The sequence below is a fragment of the Anas platyrhynchos genome, chromosome 6, assembly GCF_047663525.1.
Source record: "Anas platyrhynchos isolate ZD024472 breed Pekin duck chromosome 6, IASCAAS_PekinDuck_T2T, whole genome shotgun sequence".
Classification (NCBI taxonomy): domain Eukaryota; kingdom Metazoa; phylum Chordata; class Aves; order Anseriformes; family Anatidae; genus Anas; species Anas platyrhynchos.
Genome location: NC_092592.1, coordinates 27,419,303 through 27,436,396, shown reverse-complemented (window position 1 = coordinate 27,436,396; position 17,094 = coordinate 27,419,303). Strand labels below are relative to the sequence as shown.

At 56.4% G+C, this 17,094-nt stretch overlaps 2 protein-coding genes across 22 annotated transcripts in view; both read left to right on the top strand.

The window, feature by feature from the left end:
- The window catches only part of BTRC (beta-transducin repeat containing E3 ubiquitin protein ligase), a 118,193-nt gene extending 111,681 nt beyond the window's left edge, over window positions 1-6,512 (top strand). For 13 of the 16 annotated variants that reach the window (XR_005266580.2, XM_038180962.2, XM_038180959.2 and 10 more), the window contains one exon: window positions 23-5,655. The gene's annotated coding sequence lies outside the window, so the exon portion shown is untranslated. Of the gene's footprint in view, window positions 1-22 lie in introns of all 16 variants that reach the window. The other 3 variants (XR_005266581.2, XM_038180960.2, XM_038180963.2) reach the window with 2 other exon arrangements.
- Window positions 6,513-7,344: 832 nt separating this feature from the next.
- LOC101797540 (solute carrier family 2, facilitated glucose transporter member 9-like) lies at window positions 7,345-15,176 on the top strand. Of its 6 annotated transcripts, XM_038180971.2 has the most exons (12): window positions 7,380-9,245; window positions 9,703-9,801; window positions 10,142-10,302; window positions 10,384-10,508; window positions 10,679-10,824; window positions 10,896-11,028; window positions 11,217-11,404; window positions 11,524-11,634; window positions 12,735-12,836; window positions 13,012-13,087; window positions 14,200-14,327; window positions 14,425-15,176. In XM_038180971.2, exons 1-12 carry the CDS (start codon window positions 8,961-8,963, stop codon window positions 14,785-14,787), a joined length of 1,917 nt encoding a protein of 638 aa, XP_038036899.2. In that variant the 5' UTR covers window positions 7,380-8,960; the 3' UTR covers window positions 14,788-15,176. The 6 variants fall into 6 exon arrangements, with proteins under 6 accessions (XP_071895825.1, XP_071895821.1, XP_071895824.1 ...); XM_072039724.1 differs by lacking the exon at window positions 14,200-14,327 and having other exon boundaries at window positions 7,345-9,245; window positions 14,328-14,743; XM_072039720.1 differs by lacking the exon at window positions 14,200-14,327 and having other exon boundaries at window positions 7,347-9,245; window positions 12,992-13,087; window positions 14,328-15,176.
- Window positions 15,177-17,094: the final 1,918 nt, after the last annotated feature.

Genomic DNA, 17,094 nt, shown 5'->3' with positions numbered 1-17,094 from the left:
GTTCTGTTTTTTTTGTTCCCAGGACTCATTTAAGCTGCAGTATTTAAATTATCTGCCAATGCCAGGACAAAAGAACTATCCACGTAACCAATACTTGCTGAAGAGAGAAGCTCTCAGACTTGTTTCTGGAACAAAGTTGGCATGCGGTTGATCTCAGACAGGGTCTACTCAGCGCGGCTGACTGCTAAAGTGCTGCTATATCAGAAGATGACTTTTATCTTTCATGAACAATTAACATTTTTAAGCCTTCCCATCCCTTTCCTCCCTCGTCCCCATCTTCCCGTTCACTCCTCTCCCCTTTACCCTGTTTGGTTCCCCTCCAAACCCAGTCACAGATGTCCTGTGAATATATTTAAGATGTTGCCAGAATGTGTTGCTTTGCTCATAAGCAGAAGACTTACAGCCACAGTGCACCCTGCTGGGAGAGTCACTCCGGGGTGGGTGGGGAGGAGGCTGCTACTCTCAGACTGAAATCAATATCCATTGCTAGGCCTTTGTAAAAGCATTCGACTCTGAAGAGCAAGAGAAACGCGTGTAACAGCCAGACCAGGGCCCCCCCTTCCCCGTGGCTTTTGGCTGTTTGACTGCAGACCTATTCCTTTGGAGAGAGGACCCTTGAAATTTGACTATTATGAGCTAAATCCATCTCCTTCCTCTCCTGCCTGCTCTGCTAACCCTTTGGAAGCTGGATGTGTATCGTAGTCTCCTTTAACATCTGCTTTGCTGGGGAATGCTAGTCAGTGAAAAGTTAAACGCTCTTCTGCCAAAGTCCCAAGCATGAGGGACTGGGGCCGAGGTCCAGTTCCCACCATCCCAGTGAAACGTTGTCTGAGGACAGTACTTCACTAGCAAAGAGGTGGTTTGTATGAAGGACAATCTTACCCCTGCTGTTCTCCCTGAAGACAGCTGATGGCTTAGGAATCGTTCTGTAAATAGGACGAGGAGGGGAGCTGGGCTCTGCTCCTTTCCTTCCATCCGAGGGTACAGTCTCCTGGTGATGGCAGGTGGGTAGATGACAGCCAGTTTTAAAGACAGTGAAGTTCAAAGTGGTTCCAGGACAACTCTACAGCAGTTCTGGGGCTGGCCTTACTAGGAAGCTCTAGCAGGGAGAGCCTTTGGTGTGCTTCTCCAACCTATGTGCATGCTGCGTTGCGGTGTAGGGACACGGGATGATCAGTCCCTTCGCTGATAGCTGAGCTGGATCTTCGCTTTCTGGCCGAGGCTTTTGCAAATCGCTGTTGTTTAGGAGATTAAAATAACCCTGGAGGGGAGGGACATGAGAAAAAAAAACTCTGCCTACCTCCGAACTAGATAGAGAGGTCTGGGGAACGTGGCTCTTTCTGGAGAGCTGCAAGGAGTTGCAGCAGGCCTGCGTTTGGGTCAGGAAGGTCTGTGTAAATCATCCTGGCCGTTCTGGGCTGTGCCCACGTCTCCCACTGCAGGTCTTGAATAACCCCACTGGGTTACAGCAGGGAGTTGCTCCAGTCCTGCAGTGGGAAGTCAGGGCGCTTTGTCTCTGGGCTAGGGGAGTTTGAAACAGGCTTTGTAACACCCTCTGAACTTGGAACTTGGCAGAGGGAAAATTATATTCAGCTATTCTCATCATCTTCACTTTGCTATGGAAGCAGTTGCGTTGTTTCTAATTGCTTGGGATGCGCTTTTCCCACCAATGAAATCTTGCAAGGAGCCGGGCCCAGGGTCCCCAAAGAGCAGTTCAGAGGGCTTAAATCATTTCGGTGACAGCCAAGATGGATGAGCAAGCACTGGAGGTATGGAGGAATGGAAAGCAGGTGCGTAGGGTGTACCTGGCACGGTTCCTGCAGCGCATGAGCAGCAGTGCTAAGCACCCAGCTCCCTGGGTTTTCGTTGAGCCTAGAGACTACATCGGTTCAAAAGAGCATCTCAGAGCGTGTGGTGACACTCCTGTTTGAATTATCACTGTAAAAAAGGGTCAAACAGGTTAACTCTGCTCTGTTCAGGTAACATTGACAGCGTGACTTATCCCTGCAGAGTCCTAAATGTTCTGAGTGACGATAGTAAGTTCACCCACAACAAATTTTGACACTACTTCTGAGCCTAGGAAGGCCGTTTGAGATTTCAGGCAGTTCCACATATCAGACATAGTGCAGTCCCAAAGCAAAACTGGCCGGGGAGCAGGGAGAATCAAAGTGCACATCCCAGCCATCTCTCAGTTCAAGTTCTGCATCTTATTCCTAATGTTATTTGAGCGCTGTTCCTCTAAGTTCAGTTATGGCCTCGTCTGCAGCATGGTTGCATATCAGTAGGGGATAAACCTTGGCTTCAGATTTAATAGCTACTTCCCTCGCTTTGTCTGGTCATCCTCTGTCTTTTCCATTTAGGTCACTGTAGAAAACACCAGTCTGTTACTCCAGCCTCTGAAGGCTGCAGACTTCCTAATATTATAATGCGTCCTTGTGGGTACCGCCTGCAAGGATGCATTTTATTTTATTACTTGCAAGAATTTGGGAGAAATGGAGGACGGGCTGGCCAAACAGAGTCGCCACCACTGCAGATTGTCCATGGTTGTCGTAGCCCTGCTGCTCCGTGCTGCTGTCCTGTAACTTCTGAGCGCTGCTGGGTGCTCGAATGGTGGTTAACCATAGTTTGAACTCTGCTGTATGGAGCTGTTCAAGGTGCAGTTTGTGAGCAACAGCTGAGATCTGGTTTTGGCAAACGATAAGAGCAGTGGCTCACCTTCCAGAAGGGGCTGTCTGGGGACTTGGTACAGAGCTGCAGGAGGGCAAGGCTTCCTACCCCGCTCCCGAGTTGTACAGATTAGCTGATAGCTAAGAAGGAAACTGAAGTTAACTGATTAACTTGAACTTGAAACTGCCACAGCCTGACATTTGGTGGTGTTCAGTGTACCCCCAGGGAGGAGCAATCTGGTAAGTAGATCTCTCAGTGTCAGCAGAGAGTGGCTTTTTCAAATTCCCCCCTTAGGATACGTGTGTGTGTGTGTGTGTGTGTGTGTAAGAGTGCATGTGAGAGAGAGGTTTCAGCATGAACCGACTGGGTAAATCCTCGGCTGGGTCGGAGCAATTGCAGAGTTTATCATGAAAAGAGCTCGAACGTGCTTGCTGAAAGGAGATACAAAGGGGCTGGAAGTGTCTGTGGGCTCCAAGTGTTTGCACATTGCTTTGAAATGAAATGAAATACCTCTGCTGAGTAGAGATCGTCACTTCTCCCACGAGTAGGAAGCTCGCGCTAGCCTTCCACCTCGAACTACGGGATCCAAAGTCCTGGAGGTGCGGGACATCAGAGCAGGACAGCCTGCTGCGGCCACACCGCCTCCTGCTTGTGACTCCTTGGGCAATAGGGCACAGTTTCGCTGCAAATATTTCTCATCCTCAGAGGAGCACGGCTTGCTTTAAAATATGCAAATAGAGAACGGCATGAAGGGATTTGCGGTGGGAGAACTTGCGCGGCTGTCTCCTGGGGAGCAGCTCCCTCTGCTCCTCACCAACCTTCAGGGACAGACACATCGCTGCTGGAACAGAAGGATTCGGGTGACCAGTCAAGAAGTCATCAGAAACGCTGAAATGCTTTACACTTGTTCCTAAACTGGAAGCTGACTTGGACCACCATGCTCCACCTCCCTGCCTCTTGCTCCAAAGGATCCTTTTTTCTTTTTCCTAATTTTTTTTTGTTTTGGAACAACTCTGAAAAAGCTGGAGAGTATCATGGTATCGTATGCATTTCTCTGCTCCTGGGTATGTGTTTCCTGCCCCTGCCACGTGCTCCTTTCCCAGTCTGAGCAGAGCCCCAGGCTTGGCTCTGAGGTTTTTAGCATCCCGGCTCTGATGGGAAGCACATCTCCAGCTTGGGCTCCTTGCCTAGCTCTGAGAGCACCTTCCTTCAGCACCATTTTAGATCTGACGTTCCTGGCTGGTGATTCCCAAACTGGCATATTTGTGGGTGATGCACAGAACCAGCAGCTCTTCCCGGTTAGGGAAGCTGACGCCAGCCTTCCTCCTGCAGGCTCGCTCTCGTGGGAGGAGAAGGAGGAGACAACCCCCGTGGTTGAAAGCTAGGAAGGAAGTGTGGGGATGGAGATGGACCTCTACGGGAGTGGGGACAATGCTGAAGATAGATTTCTTAGTTTGTGTACGAGGCTCACAAGAACAAAGGGTTTCTCTAAGAACATCAGAAATGTTGGGAGGTAACCAGGTGTTGCCTCCAGCCGCTGAACTGCTCGGCTGATGCCCCCTTTTGGGTTGCAATGGGGGCATGAACTGGAAGGGTTGGTCTAAGATATGTTGGCCAAGAGAAGAAGGAACATTGCCGGGGTTTCCAAGTGGCATGCATGATGCATCTGACGTGCTGAGCCTTGCCCTTCTGTTGTCCCCCCAGAAGCAATAAGCAACAGCTTCCCAGAAGGAAGGGGGAACAGCAAGAGCCCCGGCTGTCCCCGGAGGAGGTCTCCATATGAAATCCCTCCTACAGAAGCAACAGGTCCCTTGGGTGCAGCCCCAGCAGTGGGCCCAGGGGAGCGGTTGCCTGCTGAGGCTCAGATTTGGCTTCTTCTCCTTTTCCCTTCCCCCTCTTTTTTTTTTTTTTTTATTTTTTTAATGAGCTATAGACTAACTCCTGGCACATTCCCAAAGCTTCTCTCCCATGGCGAGCCTTGATACCGGGCCAGAATAAATCGTCCTTTGTCTTGTCAGAAAATTCTTCCCGTGACTTTGTGCTTGCTCTCAAAACCCGTTGGGTTTCCCTTTTTGGCCCCGATATCCCCCAGGAGTTGTCACCACCAGTTAATCCTCGGTGACATTAAACAGATACTGAAAATTAGAGGGATGCTGATGTGTGTAGATGTACGAGCCTTTAATATATCGTAACTGACTCCTAGATAGGTCCCTTTATTAATAACCTACTACCCTAAAAGGTATCCTGGTTCCTGCCCAAGCAGGAAACGAGAGCAGCCGTGGCCAGAAAATCAGCCTGAGACACCAGTCTTCATCACAGAGCACCTCAGCTCCCTACCTGTACACTGAAATAAATTGGCTCACCTTTACAGACAGTGTTTTAAGCCCTGCGTGCAGGAGGAAGGCTGGCCAGCCTGTCCCGGGCTGTATGCTGGGACCAACAAGGAGCTGGCTGTGAGATTTTGGGGGAAATTCAGTGTGAGAACCTGGCGCTGTTTGGGGAGCAGAAATGTGCTTTCAGCTGCTTTGTCTTTATCATGTGAGGCATTGCAGGGCTCAGCCAGCCTACCCACAGTTTTAGCATGGCAGAAAATAATTTGGGGCTGAGCAAAAAGGAGCAGGGCTGGTTTCTCCAGCTATTTACCATCGGTACCTTCCTGAGAGCCTGCCAGGCCAGCCTGTGCTGCATCCCTGCCTGCTCAGACTGAGAGGGGAGCGGGAGTGAGAGAGGTGAGAAAGAACATGGTTTCTCCAGAGTTTTTGGGTTGTTACCCTGCTATATTTGTTATCCGGATTCTTAAGTAATGAGTGCTTTGAATTTCGTGATTATGTTACGGTGATGTGTAGTTAATGTACTAATGTTCACTTGAGCTAGGGTCATGGTAACAGTGTGTTTTGTTTCGTTATCTTTTCTTTTTTCTTTTTTTTTTTTGTTTTTTTTTTTTTAACTGTTCAGAAAATAACTTAAATACAAAGGTTAAGCTGTGAATCTCTCCTGTTTTCCTTTTGCTGGGAAGGACCCGTGTCTTTGAGCCCCCTGTGTACATGGATCGCACGTCTGGTACAGGGCACCAGAAAAAAGAACAACAAGCAAACAACACTTACTCCGAAAACCACAGCATACTTTTTAATTAACAAACTCTCCATTCGTGGCTGATGGCAAATGAGTCCGCCCTGCAAGTCAGGGAGGGGATGTGACTGACGCACCGAGCCCCAGCCGGCCTGCCCATTAAAAAGGGGTGGGTGGGGGGAAACTATAAAGACTTTGTGCTTTTCTGGATCCTCTTGCAAGATCCTGGTAGGAGAAGCACAAATTTGTTTTATAAGCTAATCAGAACCCTGCTGTTCAATAATGAGTGAGTAATTGACATATCGCGGCACCGCCATGCAACACAATGGCTGGGGATGCTGACATGCTTGCGGCTCACCCGAATTTCAACGCAAGCACCCTTGGCCCTCCGAATACCTTCCTCTTAAAAAAAAAAAAAAAACGCTCCGCCGCTAGCAACCCTGGCTCTTTCCATTTTCCTTAACAGCCCCTTTTAAAACAAAAGCCACCGCGGTTTTAAAACCCTGGCTCCTGGGGTGGCCAGAAAACAAACAAGCGCGGCGCCCCCGCCGCCTCTCTCCCCGCTGGCTCCATTCTTGGCAGCCAGCGGGGGACTGGAGATTGCGACGCCTCCTGCTCTGCCGCAGCGCTGGGAGCGGGGCTCCTGTCACTTCCAATCCCCGTCTCTCCTCCTGACAGGATCCCCAGCGGCCGGCTGCTTTGTTTAGCAAGGGTGGGCTTTGTTGTTGTTGTTGTTTTGTTTTGTTTCAAATAAATAAATGCGGATATTTACCCCAGTTTAACCTTTTCCGTTCCTTCCCTGCTCTCTCCTCCCACTCAGTAATAGGCTTTGAAGAAGACTTGGGGTGACAGGCGGTCGATCTGTAGTGCAGGATGCAGTTTGGCCTAAGCATCATGTGGCTGCCCACACCCCAAATGAGAGCACATCCCTCTGGGCATCCCCACCCCATGTCCACCCATGCCCAAGGCACAAACACCACAGCAGGTCCTCCCTGTGGGCTAGTCCTGGCCGTTCCTTAACTGCTCCTTCCCCATCTTTGATGTCTGAAAGCAAGGCTCGGAATATTTCTGCCAAATTTCAGGGACAGGGCAGTGCTCCGCTGCAGGGCACAGCCTGGAAAACTTCTCCCAGGAATCCTGGCATCGCATCCAGAAGCTCAAGAACCGAAGCGCGCTCCTCTTCGAGGAAGAAAAGCAATCTCAATTGTAAATTTCCACGGGAAAGGAGTGAACGCCAGGACGGCTTATCTTAAATAGATTCAGTGCTTAATTACCCTTTCTGTTTAAAAATGTGTGCCTTATTTCCACTTCAAATGAAGGAGGAAAGTAATGTTTAGCATAGCTTCAAATTAACAGCGTTTGATCAACCTACAGATTTAAAATGGAATCCTCTGGTTTGGGGGTTGGTTTTGGTTTTTAATATATATAGATACATTATATTTATTTATTTATACACACACACTTTCAAGAGTATAGTAAGCTTGTTTTTGGAAAGAGGAAAATTGGTCGGTTTAGACCTGCTGGGCAAATTGATGCAATTCTTCCCAAAAAATGTGTAGGACGATTCAGCAGCCAGATGCCGCTGGGCCTGCACCAGCTCGAGGAGGCTGCATCAGTGGTGCCAGCATGGCCTGGGAACCAAATCCCAATCAGTTGTGCCTGCTCTGGTGCCTTGGTGTCGGAGGAGAGCCGTACAGGTCCTTGCCTGTACAGGTAAATGGCCTCCCTGCAGCTGGAGGAGGGAGGCAGGAGATTTCCATTGCAAAACCACAGTTCCCGGGTGCTCTGGGAGGATGGGGCTACCATGATCACTGGACGGTCTCTCTTTCTGCTGATTCAACCCCAAAAAGGCTCCCCCAGCAAATTTTTGTGACCTTCCAAGCCATGATGATGCCTGTGAGCAGCCGTGCCCAGGCTGCCAAGCTCCTTCCAGGCAGGGGAAAGGATCCACGGCTGCTGAGCCACGCAGCTTTCCACCAGGGTTCATTCAAGCCACATTTTCCTTCCTCGTGGCCTTTATCCTGGCCCTGCCTGGCTGCTGGGTGGGCACCGAGGGGCAGCACCAAAAAACAAGCCCTCCAGGAGGGCTTCTCCACCTCAGGCCTGGGGCTGGGGCCCAGGCCGCAGCAAGGCCCGGCAGTGATGGCGGGAGGGCCCAAGGGAGCTCCGTGGCAGCTTCCCCACCTCAAGGAGGGTGTTTTTAGTCAGGGAGCCCCTGCACACAGGCACGGGAGGATCGGGGATGTTTGTAAATAATGGAGACGAGCTCCCTGTCAGCACAAAGCAGGTCATAGAGTGTCTCAAAGCACCCCAGGCTTCCCTTCTCCTCTCGTCCCCCTTCCTCCCTGGCACGTGTTGCTCACCCGCTAAACCTCCGCTCCCAAATGCTGCTGGGGACCGGCACCAGTAACCCCAATTCAGCCCTAAATCAATGGGGAGGTGACCCCTGGCTTGGGGCAGCGTCTGATAAAGGAAACAGGGAAACTGAGTCAGGGCAAGACTCGGAGCTGGCACCATCCCTTGGGAAATCCCAATGCTGGCGGGCCGGGAAGGGCTCCCAGTGGGGCAGAGGGCAGCGTAAAGCTCCCGTCTTTATGGGGGGAGCTGGAGGTGAATCCAGAGGGAGGGGGCAGGATCCGGAGCACCCCACGTGGGAGGCCCTGAGGCCATGGGGTGCCCGTGGGGCTCTCCCAGCCCCGTCCCGTGGGACCCCCCCGCAGTGGGGCCAGCCAGCCGGCCCCCTCCCTTTTAATCCCTCGGAGCTGTTGCCAGGCTGGCTTAGTGGGGTCCCCATCCTTTCCACTGGCTGTTGGGCAAATTAAGAGCTTGCTATTAGGCTGCTAATTAAAGGCACTTCATTAGCAGCGGGGGAGGCAGCTTCTGGCCGCCGCAAAATTGGATTCCTCTGAGCTGCCGTGAGCCGCCTCTCTCCTCTCTGGGGCTGGGGGCTTCACCCCGGGGCTGGGGGCTCTGCCACCCCCCTGTCCCACAGGGTCAGCTGCCCCGAGTCATGGTCACATCGGGGTACATGGGTTACCAGCCCTCCTGCCCCAAATCCCAGCAGATGGGATGCTGCTGCCCCACAGCCTGATGTGGTGTGGGGAGGTTTGAGGGGCTGAGGGGGGTTTTGGGAGATGGGGGACCCCCCCTCTATCCCCAGCCTCTGCCTTGGGGGTGATGTAGGGTCTCTGCCCCACAGCTAGGGTGGTGTAGGGTCTCCTCAAATGGCCCCAGGGCCACCCCTACCTGCAAGGTGCCCCAGCGAGGCGGGGAGGCCCCCGGACTCCTCCTCCAGCTGCTTAGGAGCCTCCAATGAGTCCCGGGGACACCCAGGCGGCCTCCCCTTCTCTCCCTTCCCCTCTCCCTCCTTCTTCCAAGTGAAAATGGGAGAGGAGAGCGAGGCAGCGGGGCTGCCTTCCACCCCTCCTCCTCATCCTCTCTCAGCTGATTCCAGCCTCAGCGCAGCGGATGGAAAAGGGACCCCAGACCCCAGCAGGGGCATCACCAGGGTGAGCTTTGGTGGGCAGGGGGCTGCTGGGCTGGGGGGGTGCCCCATCCCCATTCCCTATGTACCCCATAGTGTGCTGCCCCTTCCCAGCTCCCCCATTCCCAGCTCAGGATTCCTGGTGAGATTAGCGGGGATTTGGCGTGCGTGAGCCGGGAGCTGCTGGGTGCTGTGGATCCGGCTACTGGGCTTGGGGGGGGTGCTCGGTGAGAGACGAGGCTCTTAGGGATGGGGTTTGGGCACTGGGACGTGCTGCTGCTGCCGGGGATGGGGGCACAAATGTGCTCATCTGCCCCGTGACAGCACTGTCACTGCTGGGCTGGGGGGTGGCAGGGAGCTGTGCCCAGTGGGGGGCTCCCTGGGGTTGGGGTCTTGGTTTGGGACAGGGACATCCTTGTCCCTCTCCTGCTAGGAATGGGGCAGTGCCCAGCACGGTGCTGATCCCCTCTCCTCTCCCCCAGCGCCTCACCTTCCCCCTGCTCTCGGTCACCCTCCTGGTGTCCTTCGGCTCCTCCATGCTCTACGGCTACAACCTGGCCGTGGTGAACTCGCCGGCGGTGGTAAGGGACGGGGCGGCCTTGCTGGGAGCAGGGCACGGTGGTGGGACCCCAGCCCCATGCCAAAATGCTGGCTTTGCCCTCAAACTTACCCCAGAGCGAGCAGCCCAGGGGCAGGAGCAGTGTGTGAGGGATGTGGGACATTGGGCTGGTGTCACCCCCTGGAAGGCAGGGCTGGGGAAGCCTCCAGCAGCTGCTCCAGCTCTACGTGGGTCCCCTAAATCATCCTTAAACCCCACTGGTACTGAGGCTGCCTTGCCCTGCATTTCCCCTGAGGGGCTGCCTTCCCACCTCCCCCATTCCCCTACCACATTCGGTGCCCGTGTCTCCCTCCACCCCACAGCACATAAAGGATTTCTACAACACCACCTGGTCCCAGCGCTACGGGCACGGGCTGGCCCCCGGCCCCCTCACCCTCCTCTACTCCCTGACCGTCTCCACCTTCGCCCTGGGCGGGCTGGGGGGCTCCTTGCTGGTGGGGCTGCTGGTGGCACACTACGGCAGGTAAGGGGGTGGCGTGGCACGGGTGGCCCCAAGGGCCTGGATAGGGCTGGAGGGGCTGCCCCACTGCCTGTGCTCCCCTAGGAGAGGCACCCTCAGCCGTAGCTCTCTGCTCGTCCTCCTGGCCGGGGGCTTCATGGGCTTCAGCCGGGAGCTGGGGTCCCCCGAGATGGTGATCATCGGCCGCTCCATCACAGGGCTCCACGCAGGTGGGTGCCACCCCGGTTACAGCCCTTACCCAGGGCACCAAGGGGGGCTCTGTGGGGTCACCTCACTGGCCACAGGGTCCCCTGCTGCAGCTGGTGCTGAGTAGGGCAGGGGGTGTGCCAGGGGGTCCCTTCTCCTGGCTGCGTCTCCCATGCATGTCCCTGCTCCCCAGGTATCTGTCTGAGCGTGGTGCCCCTCTACCTGGGAGAAATCGCCCCCAAAAACCTGCGGGGCTTCCTGGGCCTCATGCCCAGCATCTTCATCTGCCTGGGGGTTTTCTCCGCGCAGGTGCTGGGCCTCCCGGAGCTGCTGGGCAAGGTGAGCCTGATGCCCTCAGCCTGCTCCCGTGGCCCCTGCTCTGCTTTTTTTTGTGACACGTCCCGTTCCAGGAGAGGTACTGGCCCCTGTTCCTGGCCGTGGTGGTGGTCCCTGCCTCCCTCCAGCTCCTGCTGCTGCACTGCTTCCCCGAGAGCCCGCGGTACCTGCTCATAGAGAAGAATGACGTCTGTGGGGCCACAGAGGGTGAGCGGGTGTCCTGGGAGGGGGTGTCCAGCTCCGGGTGCTGCTCCAAGGCCTCCTGAGACCAGAGCTCATCCTTGCAGCATCCTCTCACACCCTGCCCTAACAGCCCAGCCCCAAAACCCGTGTCCCTACCCCGTGCCATTCCTACGGGCGTCCGCCCTCCTCCACGAGCCCCGTGCTCCCCGCAGCTCTGCGCCGGTTCCTGGGGACGCCCGACGTGCAGGACGCGGTGCAGGAGATGAAGGAGGAGCAGCGCTCGCTCTCCTCGGTGGAAACCACGTCCGTCGGGCAGCTGCTGCGGGACCGCACCGTGCGCTGGCAAACGCTCTCGGTGGCGGTGGTGAACGCCGGCATGCAGCTCTCAGGGATCGATGCTGTAAGTCCTACGGGGTCCTTGCCTCGAGACCCGGCTCTGTGGGGCAGAGCTGAGACCTGGCAGCTCGCTGAGCCCTCCCCGGGTGCCCCCCTGCTCACGCCGAGCCCCGTCCCCGACAGATCTGGTTTTACACCAACACCATCTTCGAGAACGCGGGCATCCCCCGGTCCCAGATCCCCTACACCACCGTGGGCACTGGAGCCATAGAGGTCGTGGCAGGGTTGATTGGGGTGAGTGGCGGACGGACAGATGGACGGGACGGATGGACAGACGCAGCCCCTCCGTGCCCCGGGGCTTGTCCCCAGCATCGAGCACCATCAAACCTGGGGCAGGGGGGGGTGGACGGACCCCAAATACCATCTGTGCCACGGCGCTGCCGCTTTGCTGGGTGGTAGTGGGGGCAGAGGGGCTGGCAGGGAAATAGGGAGGGAGAATTTTGGGGGTCACGGCTAGGCAAGGTGGGAAAATGGGGAGAGGATGGAGCAGGGAGGTTGGGAGGGACGCCAGGCGGGCAGCAGGGCTGGGGCTGAGGGAGGGGGCGAAGCAGTTTGTTCTGGCTCCCGATTTCATTGTCACTTGGTTAGCAGAGCCGCACATCCCCATCTGCCCCCCAGCCACGCACCGGCCCGCCCCGGGGGCTGCCAGCCCCTAACCCACCCCACACACACACACACCCCCGCCAGCCCTCATTTAGCTGGAGAGTTAGCACTGGGCCAGGCAGATTTATGGCCCTCGTCCCATCTGCGAGTGTCACCCGGGGCCAGCCCCAGCCACCCGGCACTAAATCCGCTCCCTGACAATTAGAGAGATGGATGGGGGGGCGGCCGCTCCCAGAAAAAGGGGGGCAGAGCAGGGGCCGCTCCCCTCTCCCCATAGCTCAGCCCCCAACCCCAACCACCCCCAGCCCCTTTGCAGGGTGCCCCCCAGCCCCTGGCGTGCCGCCCAGCCCCGCAGCCCCCCCAGTGCTGGGGAGCAGCCCCGCCAATGGCCCCCGACGGAGGTGCTGAGATTGGTTATAAAATTGCAGGCATTTGTTCTGCTGTCAATACCCTGCCTGCTCCGGCGGCCGCCGCACCGCCTGCCCGCATCCTGCATCCTCTGCCCCCAAAATCCACCTCTGCTCATCCAGGGACCCCGCTCGCCCTACAGCCCGGGAGCAATTCCCATGCTCCTGGCTCCAAATAGGATGGGAAAAACCCTCCGGGGTGTCCCCATCCCCAAGTGCCACCAGGAGCACCCCACTCCTGCTGCTGGATTTGGGGTTCAGGGGATGTCCCCGTCCCCAGGGGGGGTCCCCATTGCTCCCTTGGTTTCTTTTCTCCCTCGGCAGTGCTTCACCATCGAGAAGCTGGGCCGGCGGCCCCTCATCATCACCGGTTTCTGCGCCATGGGTGTCTGCTCGGCGGGCATCACCCTCTGCCTGCTGCTGCAGGTAGGGCCCGGCCACTGCTCCTGGGATATGGGGCAGGGCTGGGAACGGGGCCCTGGGCACCTAAATGAGGGCTGGGTGTGATCAAGGGATGGGGTCAAGGCCACCATCCTCCGGGGCCGCTGCTGAGCTGGGGACGTGCCCCGCTGGTGTCCCAGCGCCCCGTGTCCCCTCGCAGACCGCCCTGCCCTGGATGCGCTACGTCGCCGTCGCCTGCGTGGTCGGCATCATCGCCGGCTTCTGCATGGGACCAGGTGGGTCTGGGTTCCCCGGGGGCTGCGGGGCACGACCTGGGGCACAGGGGGAGCAGGGAGCAGCGCGGATCTGGTTACCCAAAGGTGTAACCCGCTCCCATCACGGTCTGGCAGGCGAGCACCCTGCTGTCCTCGGGCAGGTGCGGGCGCAGGAGCTCGCTCCAAAAGCGAGGAGTGAGAGCTGGCCCGCTTTACCCGGCTGATGGATTAGCCGAGCTGTTAGCGGCTCTATCATTCATCCTCAGCCCAGACTTTATTCACTGTAATTACATCTTTAATTAGGATTTTAATGGCTCATTGTTCACAAACAATGATGAATAGGACTTTTAAAACAAAAAAATACATATCTCTATTCCGGGCGAGCTGTGAGTAAGAGTCCATCCGGGGCTCCGCTCCTCCCGGAGTTGTTATCACTTTGCTTGATCTCTCCACCACAGAGCCCTTCCTAACGAGGTCCCAGCCAGCCTTGTCCCCAACACTGGGACCCCACACAGGTCCCCATAGCAAATCCAACCCCCGTGTGCTGGGGACATGTCCTAGACCCCAAATCCTGTCCCCCAGCTAAGGGACAGTCGTGGAGCCTGGGCTCCTGGCTGGGCTAACACTGGCCAGGAGCGGCTGGGTCCTCCCGGGAGAAGTGGCCACAACCTGTGCCCAGTTTTTAAAGCCTCGGGCCATCATTTCGTGGTGCTGCTGTTTGCTTTCACAGTAAGAGCTGGGAAAATCTGGCTGGAAATGGGCATTTCTGTGGCCTGCGGGAAATTCAGATGCTCGGAAACGTGGTTGTTCCTTTCCTGCCTAAAGCAGGCCATAGCATCAACACTTTTATCTGTGGGATAGGAGGAAATTTTGTAGACTTTTTTCACCAAGGAAGGCTGGGAACGGCGTTGTGGAGGGCACCAGGAAGGCATTTCAGCGTGCCTGAGGTCTCCGTGCCATTTCCTGTAGCAGAATTTAGGCAAATGGTTGCAAAAAGAGGCTCCGGATGAAATCCTCCACCTTCAATTTGACTCAGTCTGAAATTACCAAGTACAGCAACGGGGAGGCTGTCACCCAGGGTGCCCGAGGTGTCCTGACCCCCCCAAACCCTGCCCCGTCCCCTCCCTCCACAGCCGGTGTCCCCTTCCTGATGACAGCCGAGCTCTTCACGCAGTCCCACCGCCCGGCCGCCTACGTCCTGGGGGGGTCCCTCAATTGGCTCTGCAACTTCACCATCGGCTTCATCTTCCCCTTCCTACAGGTACTGGCCCGGGGGGGGCTCTGGGATGGGACGGGCACCCCCAGGACATCGCAGCACCCTCCTGTCCGCCCCATCCCTGCTGTCTCCCCGTCCCCAGATGTCAGCCGGAGCCTTTTGCTACCTGGTTTTCTGCGGCGTCTGCCTGCTGGTGGCCCTCTACGTCCACCTCGTCGTCCCCGAGACCAAGAACAAAACCTTCGTGGAGATCAGCCGCACCTTCGCCGCCCGCCGCGCCGTCCTGCCGGCCTGCCGCGGGGCCACGCTGAAGCTCCGTGGCTATGGGGCCTTGGAGGGCAGCCTGGAGGGATCAGGGTCGGGATCAGGATCAGGATCGGGATCAGGATCAGGATCGGGATCAGGATTGGGATTGGGATTGGGATCAGGATTGGGATCAGGATCGGGATTGGGATTGGAATCAGGATTGGGATCAGGATTGGGATCGTGCTCTGGCCTTGCCTGACCTCCCCACACTTTGGGGTGCAGCAAAGCCCCGTGGTGCATCCCAAATCAGGGGACACTGGGCACACACGGGGACAGGCACTGGTCCGGAGTGGTGCCCAGTGCCTGCTCCCAGCCCCTCCACCCTCCAGCTGAAGGGACACCGGTGACAGCAGGGTCACAGCTCCCCGGCATCGCCGCGTCCCCCTCCGCCTCCCTCCCGCCTCGGCTGCTCTCGGCAGCAGAACAGAGCGGTAAATATGTGCAGCATTACATATGTATAATGGAGTGTAAATAACCCCAAAAAGTGCATTGTAAATAGACTCCAAGTTTATCCTTTATTAATGAGGCACTGAGTGCCCTGCTGTTTTAGAGCAGCGAGACTTTCATAATATCAAAACCTAAATTACACTTGTGTCTCTCATTCCCAGCAAACGACAGCATCATTTCAGGCCTCTTTGCCACTTGTATTTATTTATCCTGGTATTTATTTAGCCCTCCCCCCCCGCGTGCTGGGCAGCTTGGGAGATGCCCCCTGCCCTCTGTATGGGAGGGAGCGACCCCCCCGGGAGCAGCCCCCATCCTTGGGTCCCTTCGTGGCCGAGGGACGTGGCTGTTGCCCCATGGCCAAGGGCTGCTCAGTGCTGGCTGGCGAGGTGGGACAGGCCTGGAAAACCTGGTAGGACCCCCCCCCCGCCCATGGCTTCAGACACCACCAGAGCCTCAGGTCCCCCATTCCCAAGACTTGGATGTCACTGGCAAAATCCTATGGTGTCTTTTGGGGGCATTCAGTCTTTTGGGGACCTTTTTGAGCATGCCGTGCCAAGGACACGTCCACGCTCTTTCCATCAGGACCTGTGGGGGCAGGAGGAAGCCCCATGCTCACGGGATGCCAGCTTCCCACCAGCTTCATCATTAGGATATTGGGTAAGGATCTCTGCTTGGGGTTGTCAATCCAAGTTGGCCTCCTATGGGGCAGGCATCCCACTGCTCAGCTGGCCATGAAATGCGTGGGCTGCTCTGTGATCACCTTGTGATGGCCATGGGCAATGTCCCAAGCAGGGACCGGTGTCCTCACGGGGAGGGGAGAGGCACCAGGCTCCAGCACTGCCCAAACCCACAGGAAGGGTTCGGATGCACTCAGAGGTGACCCAGAGGGATGATGTCTCAGGGATGATGTCTCAGGGGCTGCATCCCCTAGAGGAGTCCAAACACCCCCTGAGGAAATGGAGAAACTGCAGGGAAGAGTCTGGGAAGGGACTTGATGCCTGGAAGTTCTCCTGACCCTATTAAGTTTTGCAGAAACAAAGGTGAAGATGCCTTCTTGTGATGTGCTAAGGGTGGGGGGCTTTAAGCATTGAGCTATAACACGTGGAAAGCTGGAGCTCACCCCAACCAAACTGGGGTAGGAAAGAAGGTCCCAGACACTTTGAAATGTGTTCCTCAAGGAGCTGGTGATGCCAAGAAGAGTTCAGATCCTACAGGGAAGTTTTCCTGCCAGGTGCCTGGCTGAGGGTGAACGCTCACAGCCGCACCAGGGAGGTGATGAAAGCTCTCTGGGGACACCCTGGTGTCCCTGTGCCAGTGCTGGTGGCCACAACGAGTGTCCCTGGGGCTCCACCAGGGATGGGGACAGTGTTAGGGGCAAGCTCATGGTATCCCAGCAGCCAGGAGACCCCAGAGACATGAGTGCTGGATGCACCCCACTGCCTGGGGTGGGGGGCAGCATCCCCTTTGGATGTGGGGTTTGTCCTGCACGAGCCCCTCTGCCCACCCCAGTGCCCAAAAGCTGGGGTTTGAGAGGCTTTGGCCACACGTTGGGGTGTGAGAGACCTGGAGAGTGAAGGCTGCGCCCCCAGAATTAGGAAAATCCCTAGGTGAACAGTTTGGGGATGGGGTGGGAGGCTCTTGGCACAGTCCCAGGCTGTGCCTTCAGGCTGGGAAGGGTGATTTCGGCCAGGAGCAGGCCCTTGTGGCTGCTGGATTTGTATTAATGCTTGCTTTGCACACCCTGATGGCACGGTGAGCGCGGGCAGCTGAACCCAAATCCCCTGGAAGTGCAGAGCAAGCCCCAGCTGAGCCCGCTGGCCACACAGCCTCCAGCCAGGTGCCTTTAATTTGCAAAGAAAAACCTGAAATGGCTAATTCCTTACCCAGATGTCCTGGGTAAAGGGCACTCAGCTGAAACCCAGCACTTCAGTGGGGAGCAAAACACCGATGAAAGCCTAAAATATTTCCTCGGAGCCAGCCAGCACCCCACCGAAACCTATATACGTGCATGGAAGATGAAATATTTAAGGGTGCATTTGGAAAAAATGCATTAAATATG